General features: G+C 39.0%; 1 protein-coding gene across 8 annotated transcripts in view; it reads right to left on the bottom strand.

Annotated features, from left to right (window-relative positions):
- mtss1lb (MTSS I-BAR domain containing 2b) overlaps positions 1-26,614 on the bottom strand; it is an 80,533-nt gene that overhangs the window by 26,528 nt on the left and 27,391 nt on the right. For all 8 annotated transcript variants that reach the window (XM_079600512.1, XM_079600515.1, XM_079600514.1 and 5 more), the window contains exons 2-3: positions 22,032-22,093; positions 21,847-21,920 (exon numbers count right to left, since the gene is read on the bottom strand). In XM_079600512.1, coding sequence (XP_079456638.1) covers positions 21,847-21,920; positions 22,032-22,093 — 136 coding nt within the window. The remainder of the gene's footprint in view (positions 1-21,846; positions 21,921-22,031; positions 22,094-26,614) is intronic.

The following is a 26,614-nucleotide window of genomic DNA, read 5'->3' as shown; positions in this document are numbered from 1 at the left end:
GTTAAATGTTTCTTGGTTAACTATTTCTTACCCCACTATTTCTAGACAAGTAGACCTAGTAATTTTTTTAATTAAATAACTCTATCTTCGGTGACATATGCCGAACTTATCCAATCATTTAGTCTGCTTAAACCCCACAGCTTTCTTACACTCAACCTCAAGTTTGCATTCAGATTTGTAACAATCGACAACCGATGGATAGAACTCACCCTATTTTTGTTTCTTCTCAAAAAAATTAATTTCACTCGATGTACAGTACGTCACAATACGGAACAAATGATCTACTTCTGTTACATTGCGACTTATAATAAAATAATAAATATATATATATAATAATAATTATAAAATATCTCTAAATGCTCAAAACAAGAAAAACTATGAAGGTAAATATTGTCTCCACATCATCTTGATTTGCACAGACACTCATGCGGTTATTCTAAAGAGGCATGGGTACACGATATACAATTAAACAACAGTACTGTGCTTTTTTAGGGTGCATGCTGATGCAAAGAAAAGCTAACAGGGAAGAAAGAGAAAGACAACAAACGATGACTTGCAGCAGCACATGAAATAGCATAATTCATGCAAGCCTTGATTCCCCTCTCAGCATGCGTCTGTACCTCAGAGCTTCTGCCCCAAAAACTGCTTCTGATTAGACCGAGATGCTCAGAAAGAACAGCATAGAGAATCACTGGCAACGAATATACGTCAAACCTGACACCGCATGAATTTCATCAAATAAATAAAAGGGGGAGTACATGCATAAAAACATGAAATGAAAATTTTTTTTGAGACTGTTGGGTAAGGAAGCTGGGACGATTTGACCCAATTTGCATTGATAAATCATTCATAATCAGTAACCCAATGGTGCTGGATTGAGAATGTGGACGTAAAAGAAAGAGAGATCATCATCATCATCATTATATTTCAATTTCTAAAAACTTCAGTGTGGATGTAAAGTGGACTGAGAAAATATCACAACAGAAAAGAAGTTCGAGTCCACTTTAAAGTCCAAGTACTAATTAATGTTAAAAATATATATTTATATATATATATTCTGTTTAAATTGTTCACTGAAAAGGGTTTGGAGCTCCTAATTTTGCTCTCAATGTACACCAGATTGGTGTATTTAACTTTAAAATGAGCAAAATTCTTTAACAGCCCAGCATGTTCAGTCAAACATTTAACCCAAGATGGGTCAAAACAACCCAGCGCTTGGTTAGTCCCTTTTTGACACAGCACCATTTTTTAGAGTGTCCATCACATCTATGGATTCAGCAGTTTCTGCTTTTATCCAAATCAACTCACAGTCCATTCAAGGTTGTGTTAACCCTAGTGTTATGGGTTAATACTAATAATTAAGATGGACGTCAGTGACATGTTATTTTGCTCTTGCACATAAAAAACGAAAAACACACATGCTTACAGTAGTGTGGCAGTGCAGTGGCCACTGGCTGAGCTCAATTCCTGGAGAGTGACACGTAAGGTCAGGTGAGGTGCTGCACTGAGTCAGAGTGTGTGTGTCACTTTGCATTACAGTCTCTGGGCAGTGATACACTGATGCACTACAGTGGTGAACCGTACCGCACATCACAGTCCACACCAGGTCACGCTCACTCAGATCTCACCACTCAAGCCATTCTGCATGACAACTTTTGCACATTAAGCATCAGAGAGTGAGATCTGGATCATCTACAACCGATCATCCTAAATATTCACGTAAAATTATGTATTGGAAGTATTCAACATTTTGCATTGACTGACAAATTTGTATTGTCTGACAAATGAATGCATGCAGACAGTGGGCTGACATGCAAGGACATAGATAGGCTGTCTCTCGGGATGATGCTGTCCTCATATTTTACAGCTGTGAGGCAGAACATCTGACACATCTGGAAGAGCTCACACTTATCCTCAGAGACCGCACTGATACAGTCCAGTTGGTTGCACCAGCTATAATCTTACTTAAACTGATGCATTAAGTTCACATTATGGGCATAGTGACTATTTGCTGTAGGTTGAAACTAACTCTGTTAGCTTTGAGTTTTTGACGCATTGAATGGATTAAAGGAGACAGTAAAGACATTTATAATTCTTTTTATCTTGAACGAATCCTGTAAAAAAAAAAAAATGGTGCCCACAAAAATATTCAGCAGCACAACTGTTTTTAACATTGATAATTATAATAAATGTTTCGAGCAGCAAATCTGCATATCAGAATGATTTTTGAAGGATGATGTGACTGAAGTCTCAGGAGAAGCCAGGTTATCCCGGTATATTGTTCTATTGATATGAAAAATGGGTATGGGATATGGGATACATTTATCAATATAGCAGGTGAATTATGTATATGATGTATATTAGGATGTTATGATGAACAAGCCTATATACATTTCTCTACTGACATTCTATGATGTTCAAAGCTTTTCTAAGGATACAGATTTTTGGAAGGCAGACTGAGACGCTGAACGGGAACATGGTTTGTGAAACATTAGCAACATATTATTAGCTGTTTGATAACATAGGCTAATCATATTAGTTAACGTTATGTGTCCGACGTAGAGAGCAATATATAAAACGAATTACCATTCTGATACATCAACTTGTATATGAGCCTGTATAATTCACTCTTCCACTGAATCGGTTTCTGGTTCAAACATACTACATTGCCATTGTGTAGCATTTACTAATTTTCATATTCATGGATCCATGTACACTAAATGGAGCAAAGGTGTAGACTTTTTTTACTTTTTTTATCACAGGAAAAACATTTAAATATGTAATTTTAGTGATCAAATATCAGTTTTAAGGAAAAGATAATGATTAAGTCCTGCACTCATTTTTTTCTCATTCGAGAAGCCATTTTTCTCATCACAAAAAGATTATTCATGAAGAACTTCTGTTGCATGCCGATTTATTAAGTTTTTAAGGTTATCTTTCAAGTTTTGTAACAGTTTGATGATACAATGCTTAAACATTTAGAAGTGTATGTTTTTTTTAGTTGCCATTTATGCTACAGCTAAGTATCTTATGCGTGTGCATTTAATGCACAGTGCTCAATCATCTTACTGCCGGTTGCATGGATATACTCTGTTGAGAGTCCCAAATGTAAGTGAGATTCCAAAAATATCAACAATCCATATTCTTTCAGGCCCATGAGGAAATCTGTGTCTAAATAGAAAGGTCAGTTCACATCTGAGAGGAGCCAAGTGTCTCCAATCTTCTATCAAGCCATACTGTCCATTAACACACATCAGCAGTTAAAAAAAAAGTCTAATTAAGAGGGAAAGAAAGTAGGTCTGCAGGCTTCAATGTCCCTCTGATTGAGGCCAACCATCCCTCAGAGACATTAAAGCACCAATCATTTGCCATCTAATCGAGATATGAAACTTTCCGTAACCAAAGTTAGAAGCGTAGATCCAGATCAGCCAGGCCCTCTGGTCATTCATTACCACACAACACTAGGTCAGTGTGCTCCTCTCGCAACCTTCTGTTCTCCCTGACCAGGTCTCGGTTAAGACATGAAGCCTCATTCACGGAATCCCTTTATATCGCAGCAGCTCAATGCAAATCGCCACCGTCATCCCAGGCCTCCCAAAACACCCTAATTGACCACTTCCAAAAACTCAACCTGGATATTCATTGACCTGACAGATGAACAAAACCAAACAAGACTCCTCAATTGCTCAGTTGAGTGTGTGAGATCACATCAGTAACATTGATGTGCACATCGTTCGTTTTAACACTCCATCGAGAACTCACATTAACACATTAACCTTCCACTCCCGTCTTATCAACACTTCAGCATCAGAAAAAAATTCCAAGAAAGTAAACCATCGTAAGACTGTGGGTTTGATGCTTTCCAGATGGAAACTCAATGTAAAGAACCAAGCATCGAGAATTTAAAGGCGTTATTGGATTGGTTTTAAGGTGAATGCTGGGTGAACCTTTTTCATTAGCTGGTCTAGCAGCAATATGAGCTTTGCTGTAATGCAGATAATCGGGAATGTTGGCTTAGTTTATGGCTAGCACTTCAAAGCTTCTGATCACCTGCTTTAACGTGAACCGAAACAGACGATTGGCCCCGAGGTGCAAGACAAAATCCAGCGGGCCAATCAGCGCAGCTGTTAACTATGGTGGTGTAATGGAAGATGATTGGAATCAGCTGGGCTGTGGGCCAATGACAGGATCTGGGTTTGATTAGCAAGCGCTTACCCAGCCCTCCTGAGGCTGAAGGGAGAATGAAGCAGACAGAGGGCAAGAAATATTTACTCTAAAGGGAAGTTCTTGGCAAAGGACGCTGCTATGGCTAAAAATACTCCAACGCCACTGCCGACACCAGATGTCCTTTTCATTAAAATAAAAAGGTATAGGGGAAAAAATAGACTAGAAGTTTTTGCCAAACAAGAATTTCATAGCACAACCTCACCCCTGCCAATGTCTTGGCTTCGTCTTAACCTTTCCACAGTTGAACTTTTTTAAATCTGCTCTTGGATCCATCCAGCCCAACTTTCTCACTCTTTCTTTTTTCGTCCCGGCTCTATCGGATATTTGCCAAAGTATTTCAGGAAACAAAATGACCTCATGGTTGACGGATCCATGTACAGTAGGCGGTAAAAACAGCACTCGGAAGACATGAGCTCACCAGCACTAAACAATACAAACGCTCACTCATTTGAGCTGTTGCCATAGTGCAGAGTCCAAACTTTCTATTTTCTTCACCCCTTCCCACAGTCTTTGGAGATATGGAAGAATAATGTTTCATCAATATGGATAGTGTGAAATGCTGAACTTCTTGAGAGGAAGGTCAGAGTTTCCATTTGAACATGAACCTTTTTACTAGGGCACGAGGCCGGTGAAATACCGATGTGCCCTAGTCAAATATTTCTGATAAATTCTTTCCAGATGATGATTATTACTAAATAAATATTTGAGTATCATTTCCCCTAATAATATGTAATTTATTCTTTATTGTGTGTGCAACATTATTTCCAGGGAGGCTTTCCCACAACAATGCAAATTACAAAGTTAAGTTTTGCTGTACTGAGCCAAAAATTGACATTCAGAACCAGTCTGTTGGTCAAACATTTATCTTTGCTACATGTTTTCACAGGTTACAGTTCACCAAACCTAAACTTTGGTAATCAGTAAAAATAAAATCTTCTTTGCATGGGATGTACTGTAGTTTTTCTTTTTGTTCTCTCGATTGCATTCCTGAAATTTCCTGACACAACTGTGCATGATTATAAGTATTATAAAGCATTCTGGAGATAAATAATTTTGGTGGAAATCTCACCCAATCTCTAGGGACAGAAAATGACTAGTTAAACGGATGTGACCCACTGATGTTGCATGGCAAGTTTCCTGATGCACAGATAATGACTGAGGAATGGTGTTGAGATGAGATCAGGAAAGACTGTGTATGCTGTATGCATGGGAATGAGAGAAGAGGAAGTGTGTTTCTGCATCTATCAGAACAGGAGAAGTGCTGACGGGATGGAAAGAGGAAGGCCCACAGACAGTCCCCAGGGCAAGAGAGGCCAAACCAGGGGTCAAGGTTTGGATGGTCATCTCTAGCAGTCAGTCCTGGCTGGTTAATGCTGAAACTACACCATTAAGTCATGTTGGAAAATGACATCAATTCCAGAATAATCAGTCACATGGCATTTATGGCTCAGCTGACAGGCTAAAAAAAAAAGGGTTTCCAAAAGCAGCTTCCAATTCACATACTTTTAGGGCTGAAGACACCAGCCAAGCAACTGCCATTGAGATGAATGGGACACTAATGGATAACTTTTACCAAATATATTAGAACTCCCTGGGCAGAAGCCTCTAGACTACACATATGGAGAGCAGCTCTGAGGAGGAAGAATAACAAGCCAAAAACTGTTTTACTCTTCGTTTAACTAGATACTCATGATGAACAGACTGATAAAGGGCAGGCAGTTGGTTTAACACATGAAGCATTCAAATATTCTTGATGATAATGCTAATAAGTTACATCTCATATGGGTTATTATTATTCACTTTTAAACTTATTCTGTGTGCCATGAACCAGTAATGAAGCCCTATTTATTGATTGAATGACTGACTGACTGACTGACTGACTGACTGACTGACTGATTGATTGATTGATTGATTGATTGATTGATTGATTGATTGATCCAGGAAGGTCTCGTTGAGATACAGCATCTCCTCTACCAGTAAGTCCTGGTCAAGATGGCCAGCAAAAAACAAAAAGTACATAGAATTACATAAACTACACAATAAACAATTGCAAAACACCAAAATCGAATAAACAATGCAGTGATGAGCAATTCATCAGCTAACAGGGAACCTTCTCAAAACTTGAGCTAACGTTATGGCAAGGTTCTCTCAGTTATGAATAAACATTATTACAGAAATGTTCATAGAATGTTTGTTCAAAGTTATCTGGTCTTTAATAATGTTCTCAAAATGTTAGCACAAAAACATTATTTATATATCATTCATGGAAAAAAAGGTTTTTTAAACATTACTACTTGTTTCAGCACGTTCAAACATTAAAAAGTAATGTTCTCATCTTACAAAATGATATATAATGAAATGCATGAAAAATTAAATTAAAAAAATGCAATAAAACATTTAAAAAACAGATTTTTTTTGAATGTTCAGAATTTTTTTTTGTTAGCTGGGTCAGACGAGATAAGTTTTAGGTTCCTGTACAGAACAATCAAATAATCTACACAAGGCATAAATCAATATAATGCTACACAACACTGCAACTGTCTACGGATCTACATGATCAGTGCAGAATTGTGAATGTGTGTTAACGCACATGGATATGCATGCCTCTTTCACATATCACACATGTGCCGTCTACCTCTAAACCTGATGGCTGCAATGATTATTACGCACCATCTGCTGAGCTTTGCCCCATACACACAGGCGTATAAAAGTAGAGGCATGCCAGGTCTCATAAAAACTCAGTCTGTGTGTCACAGTGACAAAGAGGATTACATATTCGACTACAGACATAGTACATGCACACACACATGCATGCAATAGAGCTATAATATCCACTAACTACTGTATTAGCTCCGCTATAATCCAACTGTAACTGACTGTGGTGATTTAACCACTTTAACCATTTTAAACACACACGCACGCACGCACGCACGCACGCACGCACGCACGCACGCACGCACGCACGCACACTCACACACACACACACACACACACACACACACACACACACACACACACACACACACACACACACACACACACACACACACACACACACACACACACACACACACACACACACACACACACACACACACACACTCACTCACTCACACACAATCTAGTCCGTTTGTCAGTGTCTTCATGAAAGAATTAACTCATTCAGAAAACCCCCACAATAGCCTAACTATAAATAATACAGCCATCAATACACCGTCTCATATTCTCTCTCACACACACATACAGCTGTAAAACCTGTGTAGATTAGAATTGAATAAAATAGAAGGGAGTATTTATGTTCTTAAACTTTTTGTGCCCTCAGATCCACAAAAATAAATAAATAAAATGTATATTGCTTTATACAAGCAGATAAGAAGATTCTGGGAATTAGTTTGATTATTCAGAAGAATAATATCAAATTATGTTATGGTTATTAAAGCAATGTTAAATAACATGTACCCTGAACTATTCAAGTAAACAAAATGTTCCTGTCAGCGAGTTCATTACAGGGAGCAGAACAGAATTCTGGTTATTTCAGGCATTCCAAACAATCCACAGGGTTAATGGGATCCTCACAACTCCTTACATTTTTGGGAAATCCTTGACGTCTGCAAAGAAAGTACTGTAGGAATCTTTGAATCAATGTTACACCGTGTCCTAACCAGAAGCGATGCGATAAGATCCAGTGACAAATCATTTGTCTGTCCACACTAGACGTGACGCGACTGTGAAATGCATAAAAATCAATCAAAACCCACAGCCAATCAGAACAGCGTGTGGGCGGGCTCTCGCTCAAGTAATCTTGACGGCAGTCGCAAGAAAATGGATAAGTAGCTACATAATCAAATTCACAAATATTACACCATTTAAACATTAATCAAATACATAGGCTACTGAGTTACTAAAACAATCTTTGTCAAATAATACACTTGTTTCTTCAGTTTGAACGTTCTTGTTTCCATTTGTTTAATTTCAAGATCTGAGGTGAATTATCCATTGTTGCTTTTACAGCTACAAAGCTGGGAGCACTAAATGATATTCAAAGTCACATTACACGTTTTTAACATTAAATAAAGCACATAAACAGTACCTGAGATTATCATTGCCACACTTTGTGTTTGTTGTTCCAGCGCAACGTCGCAGAAAAGTAGAAACCATTTCTAAAATAGAATCGTCGCGGGCTCGCGGCTGGTTAGGACAAAAACTCTTATTAACATGGAAAAGATTGCGTTGCGTGTAGTTAGGACACGGTGTTACAAGGACAAGAGTTGAGAATCTAATAACAAGGGGTACATTTAAGTCTCAATAAATGCAATAAGAAACTGAAGAATATGCATGAGATATTAGTTGATAAATAAGTAGAGAAAGACAGAAACAAGACATTCATCATTAGTTTGGTCTGGGAAAATGGTGAGTCTCCAACACGTTGCCAAATGCTGCCATTTTGTGTAAATTTAGCATCATTGCAGCATTAGTTTTAAACACTTTCCTCTCTGTCATGGGTCCAGATTTCCCTCTTTCGCTGGGTGGAGGGGCTCCCTGAGAATGGCTTTGCTAACAGCAATCCCATCTGGCTGAGCTCCAGCCCTCCTTTTTCTACAGGCTGTGGGAAAAAGTGTCCGGCACTGCAGAGCTCTGTAATCATTTCACCAGGACTGAAAACCCAGAGCCCTTACTGACCTTTTCCGTGTCCAGCGTTACAAACATGACAAGACAATGGTAACAAACCAGACAAACACACCAATGGCCAAGAAGGCCATTCACAGGAAAACTTTAGGGACACAAAATCTGCACCCTAGTGCGCTCCATGCACCTCCAGGGGAGACTGTGAGATTCAGAGTGAAAAGAGCTGCCAAACTCCAACCTCTCCCACTCTCTCTAGGCCTAATATCTCTCGCTAGGCCTAATATCTCCCACTCTCGCTATGCTTTCATATGACCCTAACCTCACCCCCAAAACCTACCCATCTCATAAATCTGCATTTTTACATTTAAAAAAAAATCATCATCCTGTATGATTTATGGCCAGTTTTCCTCATGGAGACAAAAAAATCTCCCAACAAGGACAATGATTTTGAAGAAAGCCATCTTTGTAGAGACACACCACCAGAATGTCATGCAATGTTCAGAATGCATTTTCTGTTTTCGATGTTTGTTGCCCACTGTCCATACATACATACATAATACTTGAAGCTTCAAGTATCCCAGTGGTGTCTGTGCATTGGAGATGTCTATTTCTAGACATGAAATAGAACACATGCCGCAAAAGGAAGTAAAACAAAGATATGCAAACACACAAAGACATAAAAACAACAAAGCCCACATCAGGATTTTGCAGAGGTGATTGCCATGCCAACGCACCCAAAGGACCAACAGAAATAGAAGTGATATACAGTGAGAGATGGAGAGATAAAGGTAAAATAAGAGAGAAATAACAGGAAAAAGTAAAAAATAACAACAGACATATTAAAAAGAGAGGGGATTTTCCCAAAGACACTATAAATGTGCTCCTTCCACTGGGAACTAGAGAAAGTGGACAGGAAAGAGATCATAATAATAAAAGATGAGGAAGGTTAAAGATTGAGAGAGCAGAACATGGAATTACAGTACAGCCACTTCACATATCCATCAATAAACCTGTCAATGTCTATTCATTTTGTCTCCATTCTTGCTCTAATAATCTCATCATTCAGATCTATATTCATTCTCTCTGTCCATCAGACCCTATCATCTCTCAATCCCACGGTGCACAACTCAACAGTTTATAGCTTTTCAAGACAATAACACGACCCGTTAGGGCGTAGAAACATATGACACACTTATTGTGCTGGATTGACATCTACATGTAAGTGAGGAGAACACAAAGGGTGCAGTGCAGACAAAGCAGAGGTAGATCAAAAGCTCCCTGATTGACATATTCAGTTCGTGGATGGCACAGCAGAGAAGGAGAAATAAAGACGAGACAGAGAGAGAGAGAGAGAGAGAGAGAGAGAGAGAGAGAGAGAGAGAGAGAGAGAGAGAGAGAGAGAGAGAGAGAGAGAGAGAGAGAGAGAGAGAGAGAGAGAGAGAGAGAGAGAGAGAGAGAGAGAGAATGGCAGGGTAGGGTAGGGTTAATGAAATGTGTGATGATAGCACCAGCTGAGCCAGCAGAAGAGCCTGTAGAGGTAGATCACGCCTGAATGCTGATTCTTAATAGCAGGGATTATGCTCAGCCCGGCCTGGGCTCACCCACTGATCACCCTACAACACTCATGCTCCACATACACACAGAAGAAAACACATACATTCTGAACACAACACATATCACACTCATCTGTCATTATCAGTGGACTGGACTCATTTGGACACTTGTACATTAGGTTGTTCTAGGCAGTTTGATCCTGTAAATTCCATGGAAAAATTACACAAAAGGCATAGACACAAATTCCACTGGCACACAAAAAAATGAAGAAAAATTAAATGTAAAAAGTGGAATACACATTTACTGTGCTCTGAGGACTAGAGAGAAACAGCACCTCCTCAACCGTTGGATGAGAAAATAATTGAAAATACAACAAACTAAACAAAACAAAGATTACAAAACACGAGGTGAAATTCTTCCAGATGGAGGCAGCGTCTATTTTGCTTCCTTAGAACTCAATGTATTCTCAAGGCGTGTTCACAACATGAATGTTTGGAACAAAAATTCGGTCTGATTTTAGCATGGAATTTGTTTGTTTAGACCAATGCTGTTCCGGGCATGTGACCAAAAAAGCAAATCTTATTGGTTAGCCAGTTTTTTCTTCTTCTCTAAATCAGTCACATTGTCACATGGAAATGTTCGTGTCAGTCTGAACAGACACATTAACAGCTATTCATTCAAATAAAATGTTTACTGTGTTTGACTGATTACCCTATCAATGCAATTTTGGTCATCTATTATGTTCACAAACATTCACAAATGGGCCTGAATGGATCAAACTGGTAGAAATGGATAGACATGTTGATGTGTGTGTACTACCCATGTTGCCAGATCAGCAAATACAAAGAGTCCTTGAGAACAAACATTTGACTGAATAAGAGCAAATGGCCTTTAATACATGACTCGGCAACATTCAATTAGTGCAAGTCCTTGCCGAGAGAGAAAAAATAACATGAGACAACAACAAGGTCAAGTTCATTGGGACTACCTGAAATGTATAAACCTGAAATGTATAATCCTACCAAAATCTAGAATTGGGTGTGACTATGTCTATGGTTGATGTGGAAATGTATTAATCTGTCTTGACCATGTGAGTGATTTGCATGAGAACTGTGCTAGGGCAGCTTCATTTTATTGTATGCTGTTTTTGGGCTGGAAGTGTTTTAGCTCTACAGTATATTTTACAATGCAATGAACTCTTTTATCTCCAACGGTCAAGGAACTCTCCTTATGATCTGACCAATTTAAATAATTTTAAATGTAGCCTAAACAGAGTCTGATACAATGTTTCCATACATATGCACTGACTTCTCACACTGGTTAAAATTAAAGGGATAATTCACCCAATAATGAAAATTATGTCATCAAAGACAGTGGGGAAGACAGTGAAGGTGGACTCATCAGAGAACAATGCATGTTTCTTATTGTCCATAGCCCAAGCTTTGCACTGTTGACACCAATGAAACTGACATTTGGGCATTGGCATGAGTAAACAAAGGTTTGGCATTAGCAGCCTTCAGCCTGTGCTATTGCTCTGCTAATCCAACCTTCACACTCGGCTCTTACCTTCTGATGGAATGTAAAATCAGAGACGATTGGCCACCAGGGTGCATACATAGGCGTGAAACATACAACACTATACTCGCCAGTGTTTCAGTTTCATTGTCCAACCCCTGTATGTTTCAGTGTTTTTTATTATTTATTTTTATACAATGCAAGTCAATGTATACAGATGCAAACACTCTTAAATCTTTCAAGAAACTGCTTTTCATCTAAAGCCAATCTCATCTGAACTCTCTTAAAAGCTGAGAGTTTCTCTCGAGTGGGAAACTAGGCCATCTCCACCTCTCTGAGTCAGCCATTTGTTTTTGAGAATGTGCTACAAAAACAACATTATTGTCTTTAATTAAGCTGCGTTCACAATGCTCATCTATTTGCTTCTCTTCCTCCCTCTGCATCCCTCTCTCTCTCTCTCTCTAGCCTCTCTTTAGGACACTTCCTTGTGTCACAGGCTCTCTTTGTGCCTGCAGCCAGCAGCATGTACGTGGGAAGCGGCAGAAACTAGACTCCGCTGCCAAGGCAAGTCTCCCGTCTTCTTAATGAGAGCGGTGGGTATGTGCGTGTGAGCGCATGGGAGTATATGTGCTAGACAGAGATTCTGTTACTAATGACAAGAGACGCATCCTCTTCACAGTTCGCCCACACTGTAAGTCCTGATTCAGAGTCATCCCAGTCTTCACCTACAGCTTCAAGGTTTGAGGTTGTATCCTCTGTTGAACCCTTGCATTCGTTCAACGCTATAAAAACACTGAAACAGCTTGTGGCAACAAGCAGCTCTGCATGTAGCCTACCATGTTACTCTTTGCCACTCTGCAAACACTGTAAATGACTGCAACATTTTTTCCCAGTTTCTTAGCAACACTATAAGCAACAGGGGCACATCTCTCTCTGTTGCTAGGCAACAATGCAGCGATCGCCCTCCCTTTTTGCAATGAGCTGGCTGGCGGTGGGGTATAGAGTCTACCTGTGTGTCATGTGCCGCTGCACCGCATCCAGTGTTTCAGATTAGCTTGAGGAAAAACAGTCGACATCCTGTGGTACAGTAACTGCTAAGAGCACCAAGAAGCCCACACTCTCCCATATGGATTAGTCTGTTATTACAAGGGTCTGGTTATATTGAGCTGTCAGAACCAATCAGAAGATAGGAATTAAGGAAAAGCAGTAAAAGATGATACAGTTACATGAGGGAGAGCAGAAAATATCTCTCTAGATGCTATTATTCACATTGGGCTGCATGGCACAGGACCTTATGGTTTGATTCATATAATCCATACACACCAGAATTCAGTCTTTGTATAAAAATGAGGGTCTTTCGATCAGTTTTTGACATCTCTGTCAGCTTCTGAACAGCTTTATGAATCCTCTCAGGGGACAAGAGCTGGAGGGTCTTCTATACAGGATGCTATCTTAATTAGGTCTATAACTCAAACCACTGTTAATATTTAATTGCCATTAAGGCAAAATCGAGCCTCTGAATTTCCATATTGTACATGCTGTTTCAAAGCATGTTCATGTATGGATGTAAATGTACATTGTACAAATGTACGCCCGGAACTAAAAAAAACACAAGTGAGCTGGATCCAAATGCAGATTCCTTAATAAAATAATAACCAAACTAGATTACAAAGAACATGGAACAAAGAAACAAGGAAACCAAAACTCAGCACATGTAAGTGTAATGGTGCGTTCACACCGGACGCGAATAGCGAGAATGATTTCAATGTTAAGTCAATGCAAAGACGTTACGCGCTTAAAAAATTCCTGCGGCGCGAATACGCCTCATTCGCACATCAAGTTCGCGCGAATGGCGCGAATAGAGCGTCTGGCGCGTTAAGCGCGAATGATTTATGTAGTGCTTTTTGTGCATTCACGCGTTTGACGCGAATTCGTGTCTGCCGCCCGAGTTGAAAAATCAGAACTTCTGCATCAATTCGCGCTGCGTTAACCAATCAGGAGCCTGCTTGCTTCACGTGGCATAAAGTGACATAGCATAACAAACTCCCGGTCGAAGTCACTCATTCAAAATGGAGGAGAAACTAATTTTAGCTGTGAGTGGTCACCCGGAATTATATGACTCAAGTTCATACTTTTATTGAGACAGGAACAAAAAGGACCTTGCTTGGAAGAAGATAAGTGAGGAGATTGTACAACCTGGTAAGTTGTAAGATATACAAATTTCCCTTTTGTGTCACGTTATTGACCTACTAACCAGCTAGCAAGCTGCCGTGCGGCTAGTTTACAACTATTTAAATTATCTATCAACATCAGACATCTTGTAAAAAGATGGCCGCCAACGGGTTTCGAAACTTTTGCCTCTGACGCGCGTAAATTTCGCTTCAAATTTATGTTTTTACGCGCGTCAATTTCGCTCTTGACGCGCGAATGGACACAAAGTGATCAAGCGTATAACTAGACGCGGCAGGTGCGAATTTGACGCGCTATTCGCGTCCGGTGTGAACGCACAGTCAGGACAAGCGTAAGGACAACCTAACAATGAACACAGGAAACACTATACGCACAGCTAATTAGACTAACAGGGGAACAGGAAACATGAATAAAACTACAAACTAAAAGACTACAAAACAAAAGCACACTCTAAACCAGTGGTTCTCTGTTTTGGTCATGCCCCCTCTTTATACCTCCCAAAACCCACCCCACTTCTGACGACCATATACTATAATAATAACAATAATTGCACTAAAAAGTATGAGTAACAACCTATCACTCACAACAATTGCAAATGACACACAATCCAATCAATTACCAATGGACAAAATCAAGTTCCGTCCTACATTTTTTTCCATTTCAGGCCAACCACGCCTCATGTAGACCATGCCTCAGATCATTTGATCGGTTTACTGTTTTGAAACTTACATATATACTGTAAATGGTAAAGCAAGTTAAAAAGTGGACACAGTGTTTTAAAACCACAGCGTTTACATGCAAATGTTGTGCAGCGGTCAAATGCATGTATCTTATGCATGTCTTCATACAAAAACAAGTAAAAAAGCTGCGCAGTGGAATTCAAAAATGCCTTTTGTGTGAACCGGTAAATATTATATTTAGGTAATATCACAGGAGTAGTACACAGTGCTGTTCCTCAGACCAACAGCAAAACTACAGAGTGTGACACAATAGTTCAATAAACAATACGTCTTTCTTGATTGCTAACACACAATTCATGAAACAATTCACTATTTTCTCACAACAATAAATGCAATCTCAAAACTACCATCTACCAGTTTGTACAAACCTCAAACTTCCATAGCCAGTCAAAAACATATTCTCTTTAGTCAAAATCAAACTTTGGCCTGTTTTGGCCAAACTTTTAGGTGACACACAAAACCTACTTAATGTTTACACATGGATACATGTTTGCTATCTGAGCTCATGGAGTGTGACACTTGAGTGAATTATATAGTGTACTTGTGTTTTCTGAATGAGAGCATGGTTAAACATGCAAAATAAGGAAATTTTTGTGCAGAGTTTTGCAGAAAACATTGAGAAAATTGGAACGAGTGTGAAAACAGGTGAAATGTGACGTTTTGAGAAACGTGTCTTTGTTTTGAGAATTGAATGAATGGTTAAGGAAATTTGGCTAACTGAATCAGTTATAGTATGTTAGCATTAGCAATTAAGAAAAACTGTAGTAAAATACTTTTAAAGTTACTTAAAGTCCAACAAAAACAGTTCCAACTCTCCGACACCTAGCAAAGTTTGCAATGTTTTGTTCCTGAATGAATCAGTATTTTTGATCAAATCAGTATTTTTTCAATGAGCGAATGATTCAATGACTCTTGTCGCTACGTTTACCCACAAAACAAACAGAGACAATGGAAATAAGTTACATTACCCGTCCAGTCAAATTCTAGGTCCTGAACTAACTGTTTAAGCAGCTATTTAAGTAGTATAGGATGGAGTGACAAATTAAGGATATTGCACCCAAGAGCTTAAAATAAAATCGACAAAAGAATCCAAACTTATATTGCTTGTAAATTACCTACAGTGTAACAGAAAAAAAAAACACTGACAAAAAGAAATAGCGGGTCCTTCTTTCTTGGTGGTCTTTATTACAGTGTGAACAAATGTGTTTCTCTTCAAAGAACCTGTTCATGGAAATCTTTACGTCTGGCTTTTAGTTGAGGAGCTAATTTCAAGCATCCTGTCTTTTGTTAATAGTGTTTCTTGATTATAAGGTTTTAATGATAGTGTAGTTTGTGACGATGTAGGAGTGCTGAGCTGTACAAGTCTCTCAGTGAGAACAGGTGTTCGCTAGAGGAGGTCAGGAGTGTGTGTGTGTATTTGGGGAGGCATACGGGGAAAGCTGAGTCAGGCTCACCATGCTGGCGGGAGGTCCTGCACCATCAAACCGCCCTGTAGAATTAAAGAGCAGCAGTAATTTCCCTGTAATAAGAGAGTGTTGATGGGGAGCACAAAGCCAGTGTTGGTTTGTAAGAAGAGATTCTATCTTCTTGCCTTTTTTAATACCTTTTCTGGCAGCCGTTGCTATCAAACATATATCACAAGGCTGTGTTGTGTCTTTTCACTTTTTTACACAAACCCTCTTATGTCCTCAAGCTGACATAATATTAATAAACAGAGCCTGTATTTTCAAAATATTCAAAACACTCTCTCTGTCTCTTTAGATAATGCATCCTTTTAATGAGAAAAGAATAAACAGCTCTAAAAGGAGAAGCCATAATAGTGTCTGGCTGTACTGTACTGAAACGGGATCATTCAAGGTCATTGGCTGTCAAAGGCTTGGCTATAGAGAGACTGGCAGACACAGATGGACTTCACTTGATACTCAGTCATTTAAATGCAGTGTCAGATTATTCTTCCTTGTGACAAAGGAATGTATAGCACTTAGAGCTACTACAATTATAAAAGAACTTCAATTAGAAATTGGACAGCAATGAATTAAAGGGGAATGAATTAAAAACTGTACATTTAGCATTCAGAATTGCACCTGCTCCCTTTCATTTGGCTGACACACACACACATGCTCATGAAGTTCATGGAGCAGAACACATTAAAGAACTAAAGAACGCTATAATTGCTTATTAATCTAAAGATTGCATAAATATAAGACTACATTCATGAATTATTTCATGATTTTTTTAAATACATTTTTTTGTAACATTGTAAATCTTTACTGTCACTTATGATCGAGTGAATGCATAAGTATTTTATTCCCGTAATTTCATTGAAAAATCTTACTGACCTCGTACTTTTGAACAGCAGTGCATATTTTTAAGCTGTGCTTAAAGACCAGTCTAAGTTCTTGAAATGCTTTATTATGTTATGTTAATATACTAATATTAAATTAATACATCCTGAATGTATCACAATGGATAATGTCCATCCTTACATTTTTCATCTAGTAAAGATCAAAATGGAGTCTGGAAAACTTTAGAAAGGCAAAAGTAATGCAATGTGAGCAAGACAATAACAGTTCAGAAAGAATGGCCTAATTATTAAAGCAATTCCATTATAGTATTACTAATTGATCATTAATTATTTTTGGAGACCATCCCCATGTATTAAGCACAACTGGTCATACTTTGGTGTTTTGTTCTTACACTAAAATGATGGCTAAGGTGCTCCTCTGGTTTCATTACGTATTATTCATGCAACATTTATATTTGTTTGTGTACCACTTCAAGCAGAATTTACTATCTCTTGTTGATATTATAGAGTGTGTCTTGAAAATCTACACTAGACCCTATCAGAAATAGACGTGTTAAGGTGACTGAGAATGTTCCTCTCAGACTGTTTGGCTGGTGTTTGCTTACACGGCCGTGTGAATGGTAACACCCTGCTGCCTACACCAGTCTACTTAAAACATCTGGGGAAATACTAACCCCCATCACACACACAGACACACAAACTGATCCTCCAAATAGCTTGCCGGTTGCCGAGATGGCAGACTTTTTTTTTTTTTTCATGTTCTCTTTGACTATGAGGGGCAGCCATTTTGCCCCCTGGTGTATGAATCAGATTTATGACGTTCATTATGGTTGCTACTATACCGCTCATGCAGGCAGGGCAGTAAAACACCACTATCAAGCGCCGGGCGAGCCTTCTGCGCCGCGCACACATCTGCAGAACGCCTTTTTTTACGAGCTCCCGTGCCAGGCTTCCAGGACAGACTGTGATCTATCAACATTTATTCCCACCACAGCCAAGAACAGAGTGGGAAAGAGAGTCTCTGTGTGAGAGACTGAGCGCGAGGAGAAAGAGAGAGTGAGAGGCCGAGAGGAAGATCGAGAGGACAAGCCAAAGCACTTTTTGTTTTGATTCTGGCTCATGAATTAGGGTTTTCACACACACAGCCAGACTCTCTCCACTGAATCCGTCCATACAGAACAAGATTATTATCTAGGCCTCCCGATGCTGTGTTCTTTTCCCCTGCCACTTATTGTACACATGTGAAAAAGCCAATAACTTGGCTAAAGCCCCGATTTTCCTTAAAGGAGACAGTGTGAGACCATAATCTTAAAGGGTGAATGAAAACTTTATCATCATTTAGTCATCTAAAGCAGTATGACTTTAGTCATCCAAACCTGTATGACTTTGTGTAACACAAAGGAAGATGTTTTTTGAACAATGGTTTGTCTGAACAATTTAACTTAAAGGGGTCCAAAACAACACACAACTTTTTTTTTTAATATATTTTTAGGTTCCACAGAAAGTTTTAGAATGACATGAGAGTAAATGATGACATCATTTTAATTTCAGGGTGACCTATCCCTTTAAGACATTTTATAGCCAATGTGAGAACACAAGTGAGGAGAGTTAGCTAGACTCTCAGCAGGAGAAGAGGAGGATGAGCTGAAGGAAGAAGAACAGTAAAGAAAGTAAATGAGAACCAGATTATAGGCAGTTACTGGCAGGAAGCATCAGTTTCCTCCCTAACTATAGCGGCAGACCCCCATTGAGAGGATGAAGGCCTGGAGTGTGTGTGTGTGTGTGTGTGTGTGTGTGTGTGTGTGTGTGTGGTTGTGTGTGTGTGCGGTTGTGTTTGTGTGTTTGCTTCCGTTTCGTTGCGGTTCACTACCATCCCCTCCTCATTGCTTCGTGGCAGTCTGTGGCGCTGTGATGGGGAGGGGGTGAAACTTGTCCCAAACATAATCCTTACCAGCTAAACATGAATATGCAATTCATTGGAAAAATGTGCTTGTGGCAAGATTTCTGCAAAATAATTTGACATTGCTTTTTACACTTTTTTGTGTGATGCAAAGAGAACTGTCTAGTGAGTGGCACTAAAAGCACTGTCAGTTTTATCTGAAATAGATGAACGTGAATCTGGCAACATTTAATTATATTGGTTGTTGTGGATATCGTGGCAGTTTAGAAATGAAATGTCTGGTGAGTGTCACTAAAAGTTTAATGCTCTATTGTTCTTGAAAATAACGTACCACCTACACTAAACCCTACCCTAAACCTAACCAACAGAGTTAAAAATGAATTGGTTCTTTAAGCTCTTATCTCATGACTTGTGTTTCACGGGACTCGCACCTGAGCACACCGCATCATAAGTGCAATGCTGTACCAGGTGAACTACTGAGAAAGCATCAGAAAAGCCAGAAAATGTAGCTAATTATGTGATGAAAACATCAAAATGTATTAGTTTGCTAATCATGGACTGTGGTAAAAGTGTTTTGAGGTCATAACATAGTATTGTACAAGAACCATGTGAAATGTCAGCTGAACCCTGCACTGAATTGCATGGGTTTGGTTTTGGGATTTTACAAAATGTAGGTAGAGACACTTTTTTTCCAATAAACCTGGGTTGTAAATATGAGATGCGTTTGTATTCTTTTCAGAATGCGTTTGTATTGATATTTCAAAGTAATGGTTAAATAATAATAATAATAATTCTCAGGGCCCCATTAAGGACCTTTGTGGGTCCCTTCACCCAAAACACTCCAGATTGTCCGGTGATGGCCCTGCTAGAAGGACATTTTCTAAAAAATTAATGCGATGCATGCATTATGATACATCCTCCTTTCAGAGTTCACTTGACTTTTATCATGTTACACGACACCCCAACCGTGCCCTCATATTCTCTCCTTTTGTTTCTCTCTCTGTCTTAAAATATCTTTCAGCAGCCCTGTGGTCAACACACTGTCACGCATCCATAGACTATGTCTGCTTGCCTCACGCACTCTCTCTCTCTCCCTCTCCCTCTCCCTCCCTCTCTCTCTCTCTGAAGTGCCAGTGAGGTGTGTCAGAGCTCGGTGGCCATTCTCCTTTTGGCATTCAGCAAATTTGACATCAATCAGGTCACATGATCACTGAGCAGTACGTGACCCCCTCCTTCCCATTGAGAGACCTGTGCTTAAGAGCACTCACCTGCGAGCTAAGCCCTCGGGTTATGTAGCCCCCTTTTATATACTCCATCTTTATATACTCCATCTTCCTAATCCACTTTTATTGGCTGCTAAAATAAAATCATATCATTCTGAAATGTATATCTGTGAAAGCTGTTGTCATCCTTTCAACTACAGTAATTTTAAGTCTATTCTGAGCCAAAGGCTGGATGTGGGCTGATGCATGTCTAAATCACAACAGAGGAAATATCACACAAAAGCTTGCATATCAAAAAGTGTTTAAGAAGAAACGAGTGATGCGCAGCATAATCTGACCTACATCCAGGACACTAGCTCTGTGCTACAAAACTATACTGTCATCAATAAGTTATACAATCTGTAAATTACTGGCATCTGTCCTTCTCATTCTGGTAAGAGCAGTGAGTTACTCAACAGTGAACATGAGAGATGACCAGATATAAGATCATGTGCGAATGGAAAAACAACAAAATCCATTTATTCAAGACGAGAAGTTATTATTATAGGAAAATAATACACAGATTTTGATTTGGGGAATATGAATTTTGGAGTGTTTATGAATTTCATTCACAGCTCACACTGAGAGATATGAGAGAGATATGAAAGCTTGAGAAGCATTTTTAAACACTGCACGAGACAAAAAGGCATCTGTCCAAATTGTTATAATAAAATGTCTCAATTTCTTATAGCCTTGTTCCTCTGACTATTTAATGGCCTTTTGTTTATTGTTCTCACTCACTTTCCTTTTGCACCCCAACAGCCTCCATCTGAAGCTTGTGTCACAAGTGGGATTGGATGTGATCCTTGTTGCCTTTATAAAGCATACGGGAAGGCTCCCAGCTCCGTCAGCTCATTAAAAACACAACATGCCCATACGCACCCAATAACGCAGATCATCATACTCCTTCAAACACAGTCTTTACCTCAGGCAAGCCACGAGACAAGATGAAATGAGAAAATCCCCCAACCAAGAGAAAAAAGCCAAAAACAATAATATAATCATAATGAGGCTGGTGGTTTATTTCCAAACAACTTTTTTTATCAGTTGATTCCCTTTGAAGATCTCGATTCTGTCAAATCATTAATAAAGCATTATGCCGTAAATAACCAAAAACACGCTCTATGATCCTATGAGCTATGAGCCACGTCTGTCTTCCCTCTCATTTATCAAATATAGTCATCTGTTTATTTCTGCCATGTGAACATACTGTTCAAAACTCACCAGAGATTTAGATGAATAATGCAATTGTGTTTAATTTTTTGCTGATAAAGTTAGTTAAGCTTTTGTCTTACTGCACACAAATACGAATATTAACACAAATACATCCTCACATACTTCATCAGCCAAACGAGAGCATTAAATCTAGAGGGTCTGGCTCTGTACCTTCTATAATCCTTTGTTTTGGACACTCAGTATCTCTCTCTCCAGTAGTGTTTTCTGATATGCATAACCCTCATAATGGGATATACATACAGAAATCGCACACACACACACACACTCACACATCCGTAATCGTGCCTATACCTCTTGTGTTGGTTGCCATGTCCGCCACCTTCTGAAAGGCATCCAGAAAGGCCACTGCTGCTAGCACGGTGGTTCTGAAAAGCACAAAACCAATGGGATAAATTGATGACGTTGTCTTTTTTTTAGCATTCAATAAAACCTTCTTCACATGACAGGTGCGGATGTGAGCTGGAGGCTGAACTTACCGGAGTTGAGAGTGCAGCTTGGTGGCCTTGGCACTGAAGTCTTCCCAGACAGGATATGAACACTACAAAAGAACAAAGACACAAGGCGAGTTATGAGTGCGTCCTTTGTGTAAATATGTGTTCAATGTACAAGGCAGTAAATGTGTCCTTTCTGTTTTTCAAGTTCAGTGCATTGCTCATAGTACATTAACATTCAAAAGTTCATGGTCGGTAAGATTTTTTCATGTTTTTTTTTAAAGAAATCTATAATGCTCAACAAGGCTGCAGGTATTTACACAACAATACAATTAGACAGTGATATTATGATATTATATAAGTATATCATCCTCTGATGGCAAAGCTAAATTTGCAGCATCATTACACCAGTCTTCAGTGTCACATGATCCTTCAGAAATCATTCTAATAATTTATGTTGATCTCGTGCTCAAGAAACATTTATTGTTATTATAAGTTTTGAAAACAGTTGTGCTGCTTAATATTTTGTGGAAAACTGTGATAAATTTTGTTCAGGATTCTTTGACAAATAGAACAGCCAACAGCCTTTATTTGAAATAAAACACCTTTTGTAACTTATAAATGTCTGTATTGTCACTTTTGATCAATTTAATGCACCCTTGTTGAATAAAAGTATTCATTTCATTCGAAACAAAAATGTCATTGTGGCATCCATAATCCTAATAGCAAATGTTTGAAAGAAATCAGTATGAGTAAGAATAAAGGTGACTATTTTAATGGAGTCTGTGTAGTAATAATTGCAGCAGGACGTTAGCTATAGATAAAACACTGTAGTCATGCGGGCCTTTACATATATAATGTGTGTGTGTGTGTGTGTGTGTGTGTGTGTGTGTGTGTGTGTGTGTGTGTGTGTGTGTGTGTGTGTGTGTGTGTGTGTGTGTGTGTGTATGGATATGATAATTTGCAGGGATGTGTTTTGTCCTGGGGCAGGAACAGGAGTGTCGCCTGATGATAAGGGGACGAGCCATGTACATCTCTGCCTAGTTGCCACGGAAACGCAGCAGACAAAGTATTCTGTGTGAAGTCTGCTTTACAACAGGCCACAGGCTAAATGCAATATCACAGTAACCGAGCAGAAACTAACAAGCATGCCAACTAGTACACACAATCTTGTGACTGTCATCCTGAGCTGTAATGGTGTTTTTCTCTCTTGAAATCACTTTAATAATGATCTTGCTTCAAAAACGATCAAAATAGCCTTCTAGATCAGTAATATACTGTGAATCTCTCTCCCACTATTTTTATTATTAAGTCAATTTCGATTCTAACTGATGTTTTCTTATATTAAATTGATTTATTGAACTGTCTTTCTTGAAATGAATTTTAATATAGCAATATCTATATATACAATATATAATAAAATATATACATTTTGATAAATATTGCAACATCACAATAACAAAACATGGTACATGGCATGGTTTTTGGGCATGATATAACTACTTGAAATGATATAATTACTTAAAAAAGCAGAAACCTAAAAAAATGCAACATATGGTAACATTTAAATGAACTGTATTCAAATTAAAGGTGCAGTCTGTAAGAATGACAGCTAGTGGTCGAAATAGGTACTGCAGTCCAAATTCAAAATATCGGAGATCATGAAGCATCAGTTGCTTATATCGTTGTTCCCCTGACTCGGTGCTCACACGGGTTGCCAGTTTGAGGACACGCAACAGGAACAAGCGCAATTGGCAATGAAAGCCAAGGAGACTCACCCACACTGTAAGTTGATGAGTTGATTTATATGATTTATTTATATTTATGATTTTTAGAGATTTTTAGATGGATACCGAGGCTTTTAAAGTTGGGTAGAATCTGCAATCTCTGACCTAGAGATTGTTTGCTGGCTGCAATATGCTGTCTTTCCTGCCAACTGGCATCCCGGGGTGCCGAAAAACTATCGGGTGAACTGGCAGTGGGCGAGATCACACAGACCAAAACAAAAACAGAATTTCCAACACGGAACGCACATTTCAAAGTAACATAACTGACAGTAGAAGTGTTTTTCAGAAAAACGAGTATGTGACCTCAGCATGTTTCCTAAATGTCTGCAAACATATTATGGTATTTTTATGCTTTAGTGGAGTGAAAAAGTTACATACAGCACCTTTAAAAGTGTTATGCAACATTACTGAATCAACCTAAAATGGTAGGTTACACCAACAAAACTAAATTTAGCGCAAAGACCAGGTAGAAATAGTTATTCAAAGTAACAATTGCAGGTTACTTCTTACAGTGTTCATACAGTGTGATTTCGGAGTATCATGTAAATAGGAGTGTGGAATATAAGCATGTGACCTTTAGTATGGTTTTATATCTTGGTGTGTTTTTATTTTCATGGAGGACATCAGCTCTCAAAATATTAGCAAAATGTATGAAGTATCACCTTGTTACTACAATGTTAAGTATGTTTTTGAGATATTAAACCCAAGAATCTTCTACTATTATCCATCAGCATGACTCATCAGCAAGTTGGTTTGGGATCTCATTATCATTGTTGCATCTCCACTTCCAGCTCTTTTGAAAGTATCTCCATAAGCCGCCCCTGGCCACAGCTGTCTTTGTTAGCATCTTAAGATCGCTGAGTTCAGTTGGGCTTTGAGCAGGGCAGATTCAGACCGCTGTGTGTCAAGGGGTGAAATTAGCCGCACTTCAGAGCATAGCTGGAGGTCAAGATTGTGCTCAGCAACTGGAAGAAGACCCCTCCCCTTCCTCATACACCCACACATTACCCAAATAACCCCTGTGCCATGTCTCACCTTGCCCCACAGTCAAAAAAAGAGAGAACAATTTTGAGATAAATAGAAAAGAGACTGACAAAATAGCCTAGATCGTTGTTCAGAAGGGATTTGTTTCATACATGACATCTGGCTTAACTAATTAATTCTTAATTTAGGACGTTTGTCTTTCATCTACTAAATCGGGCAGAATCGGGATCTCTAGTGTTAACTATGGTTTGACAAAATCTATCGCTCTTTATTAATTTAATTTACTTTTTAAAGTGCCCCTATTATGCTTTTTCAAACATTACCTTTCATGTAGTGTGTTATCCATACTGTGTGACTGTAAAAGGTGTGCAAAGTTTCAAAGATCAAAGTCCACAATAAATGGAGTTCCCTTAGGAACATTTTCTTGGTTGCATTCTCACCGCCAGTAGAAACTACGAAGTGACGTAAGCCGTGCTTGTTGCTGTGACTTATTTTGACAGTGCTGAGAACGCCAGCCAGAGCCTGAGCACACAGTGTTCACATTATCCGTGTTCATTAGTTTACGATCTGTCTAACAGTCCTGTCTAATATGTTATACATAGAAAGACAGTATATGAAAAGGTATCAGTGTATGCCGTGTGGTTGATAACCAGTGTCGCTAGCTGAGCAGAAATACATAATCATGTTTTGCTTGGTTCCCTCAAAGTTGCGTTTGATTTTCAGAGTTTGATTAAGAGGCCCCTCTATCACTGTTTTCCATATTCGTAGAGTTAGTGTGTGACGTAGATATATAGGGTATAAGTATAATCTGTGTGTGTACACAGCTTTTTTTAAAAATGGTGGGAGCTGGTGTTTTGCGTCACTGGTAGTTCCTATAGTGCTGGTTTAGACCCTACTCTGAAATAGGAGCTAAATTAGTTCCTCCAAAAGGAGTTCCTAGAACTATCATCTTTCCTAGTTCCTGCGGTGCAAAATCCGGGTCCTTCCGCCAATAGTTCTGAAAAGGTTCCTCCCGTGCGAAAGCCCCTAAACACTGTAGTGAAAGAGATTGGCTCGTGTCGTCAACATGTCAAGAAGATGCCGTTTTCTGTGCTGGGAAAGCAAATCCACTTTGCATGCACTACCAAGTATGAGGACTTGATATGGTAAAACCAACGAGTGATACTGTTCATATCGCTGTGTAGAGGAAGTGCAGAGGAAGCATCTGAATTCAGATATCGTAATGGCCATTTTGGTGCACTGTAAGCGGTAGACCTTTTTTAGCTTTAGTTACGGTAGGCTATGTGATGAAGGTGAAATTAAATGAAGTAGAGTTAATAAATAATATTCCACAATAGTAGATATTTCTATTCAGAGGACCTCTGAATTAGCCAAAAGAATTCGCAAAAAAATGCGCAAAACAATACAAAATGAAGTCTTCAAGCAGATTGGATGATTTTGTTGTCCTCTCTCTCCTTAAAGGGATACTCTACCATTTTTCATATTAAACTATGTTATTCCCTTAACTAAGACGAGTTGATACATACCTCTCTCGTCTCAGTGCGTGCACTTAATCGCTCTGGCGCGCCGCGACACTTTTTTAGCACTTAGCTTAGCCCAGTTTATTCAATAGGGGCCAAGCAGAGAAGCTACCAAACACCTCCACGTTTTCCCTATTTAAATACAGTTACTCGAGTAGTGTAACTCGACCTAGGACGGTGACGCAAAACAAAACGTTGCGCTTTTCTAAGCGTGTAAAATGGATAACTATATTGTATGGCGGAATACCATAGCAAGTGCTTGGGAGCACTTCGACTTGGCGCAGTAATATCTTCTGGGAGAGTGAGTGGGGGCCGGTGAGAGGATTTTTCTGCGCCA

Source organism: Phoxinus phoxinus (genome assembly GCF_949152265.1).
Source record: "Phoxinus phoxinus genome assembly, chromosome: 2".
NCBI classification, from domain to species: Eukaryota; Metazoa; Chordata; class Actinopteri; order Cypriniformes; family Leuciscidae; genus Phoxinus; species Phoxinus phoxinus.
The sequence above is the reverse complement of the archived record's forward strand: the minus strand, read 5'-3'. Positions and strand labels throughout refer to the sequence as shown.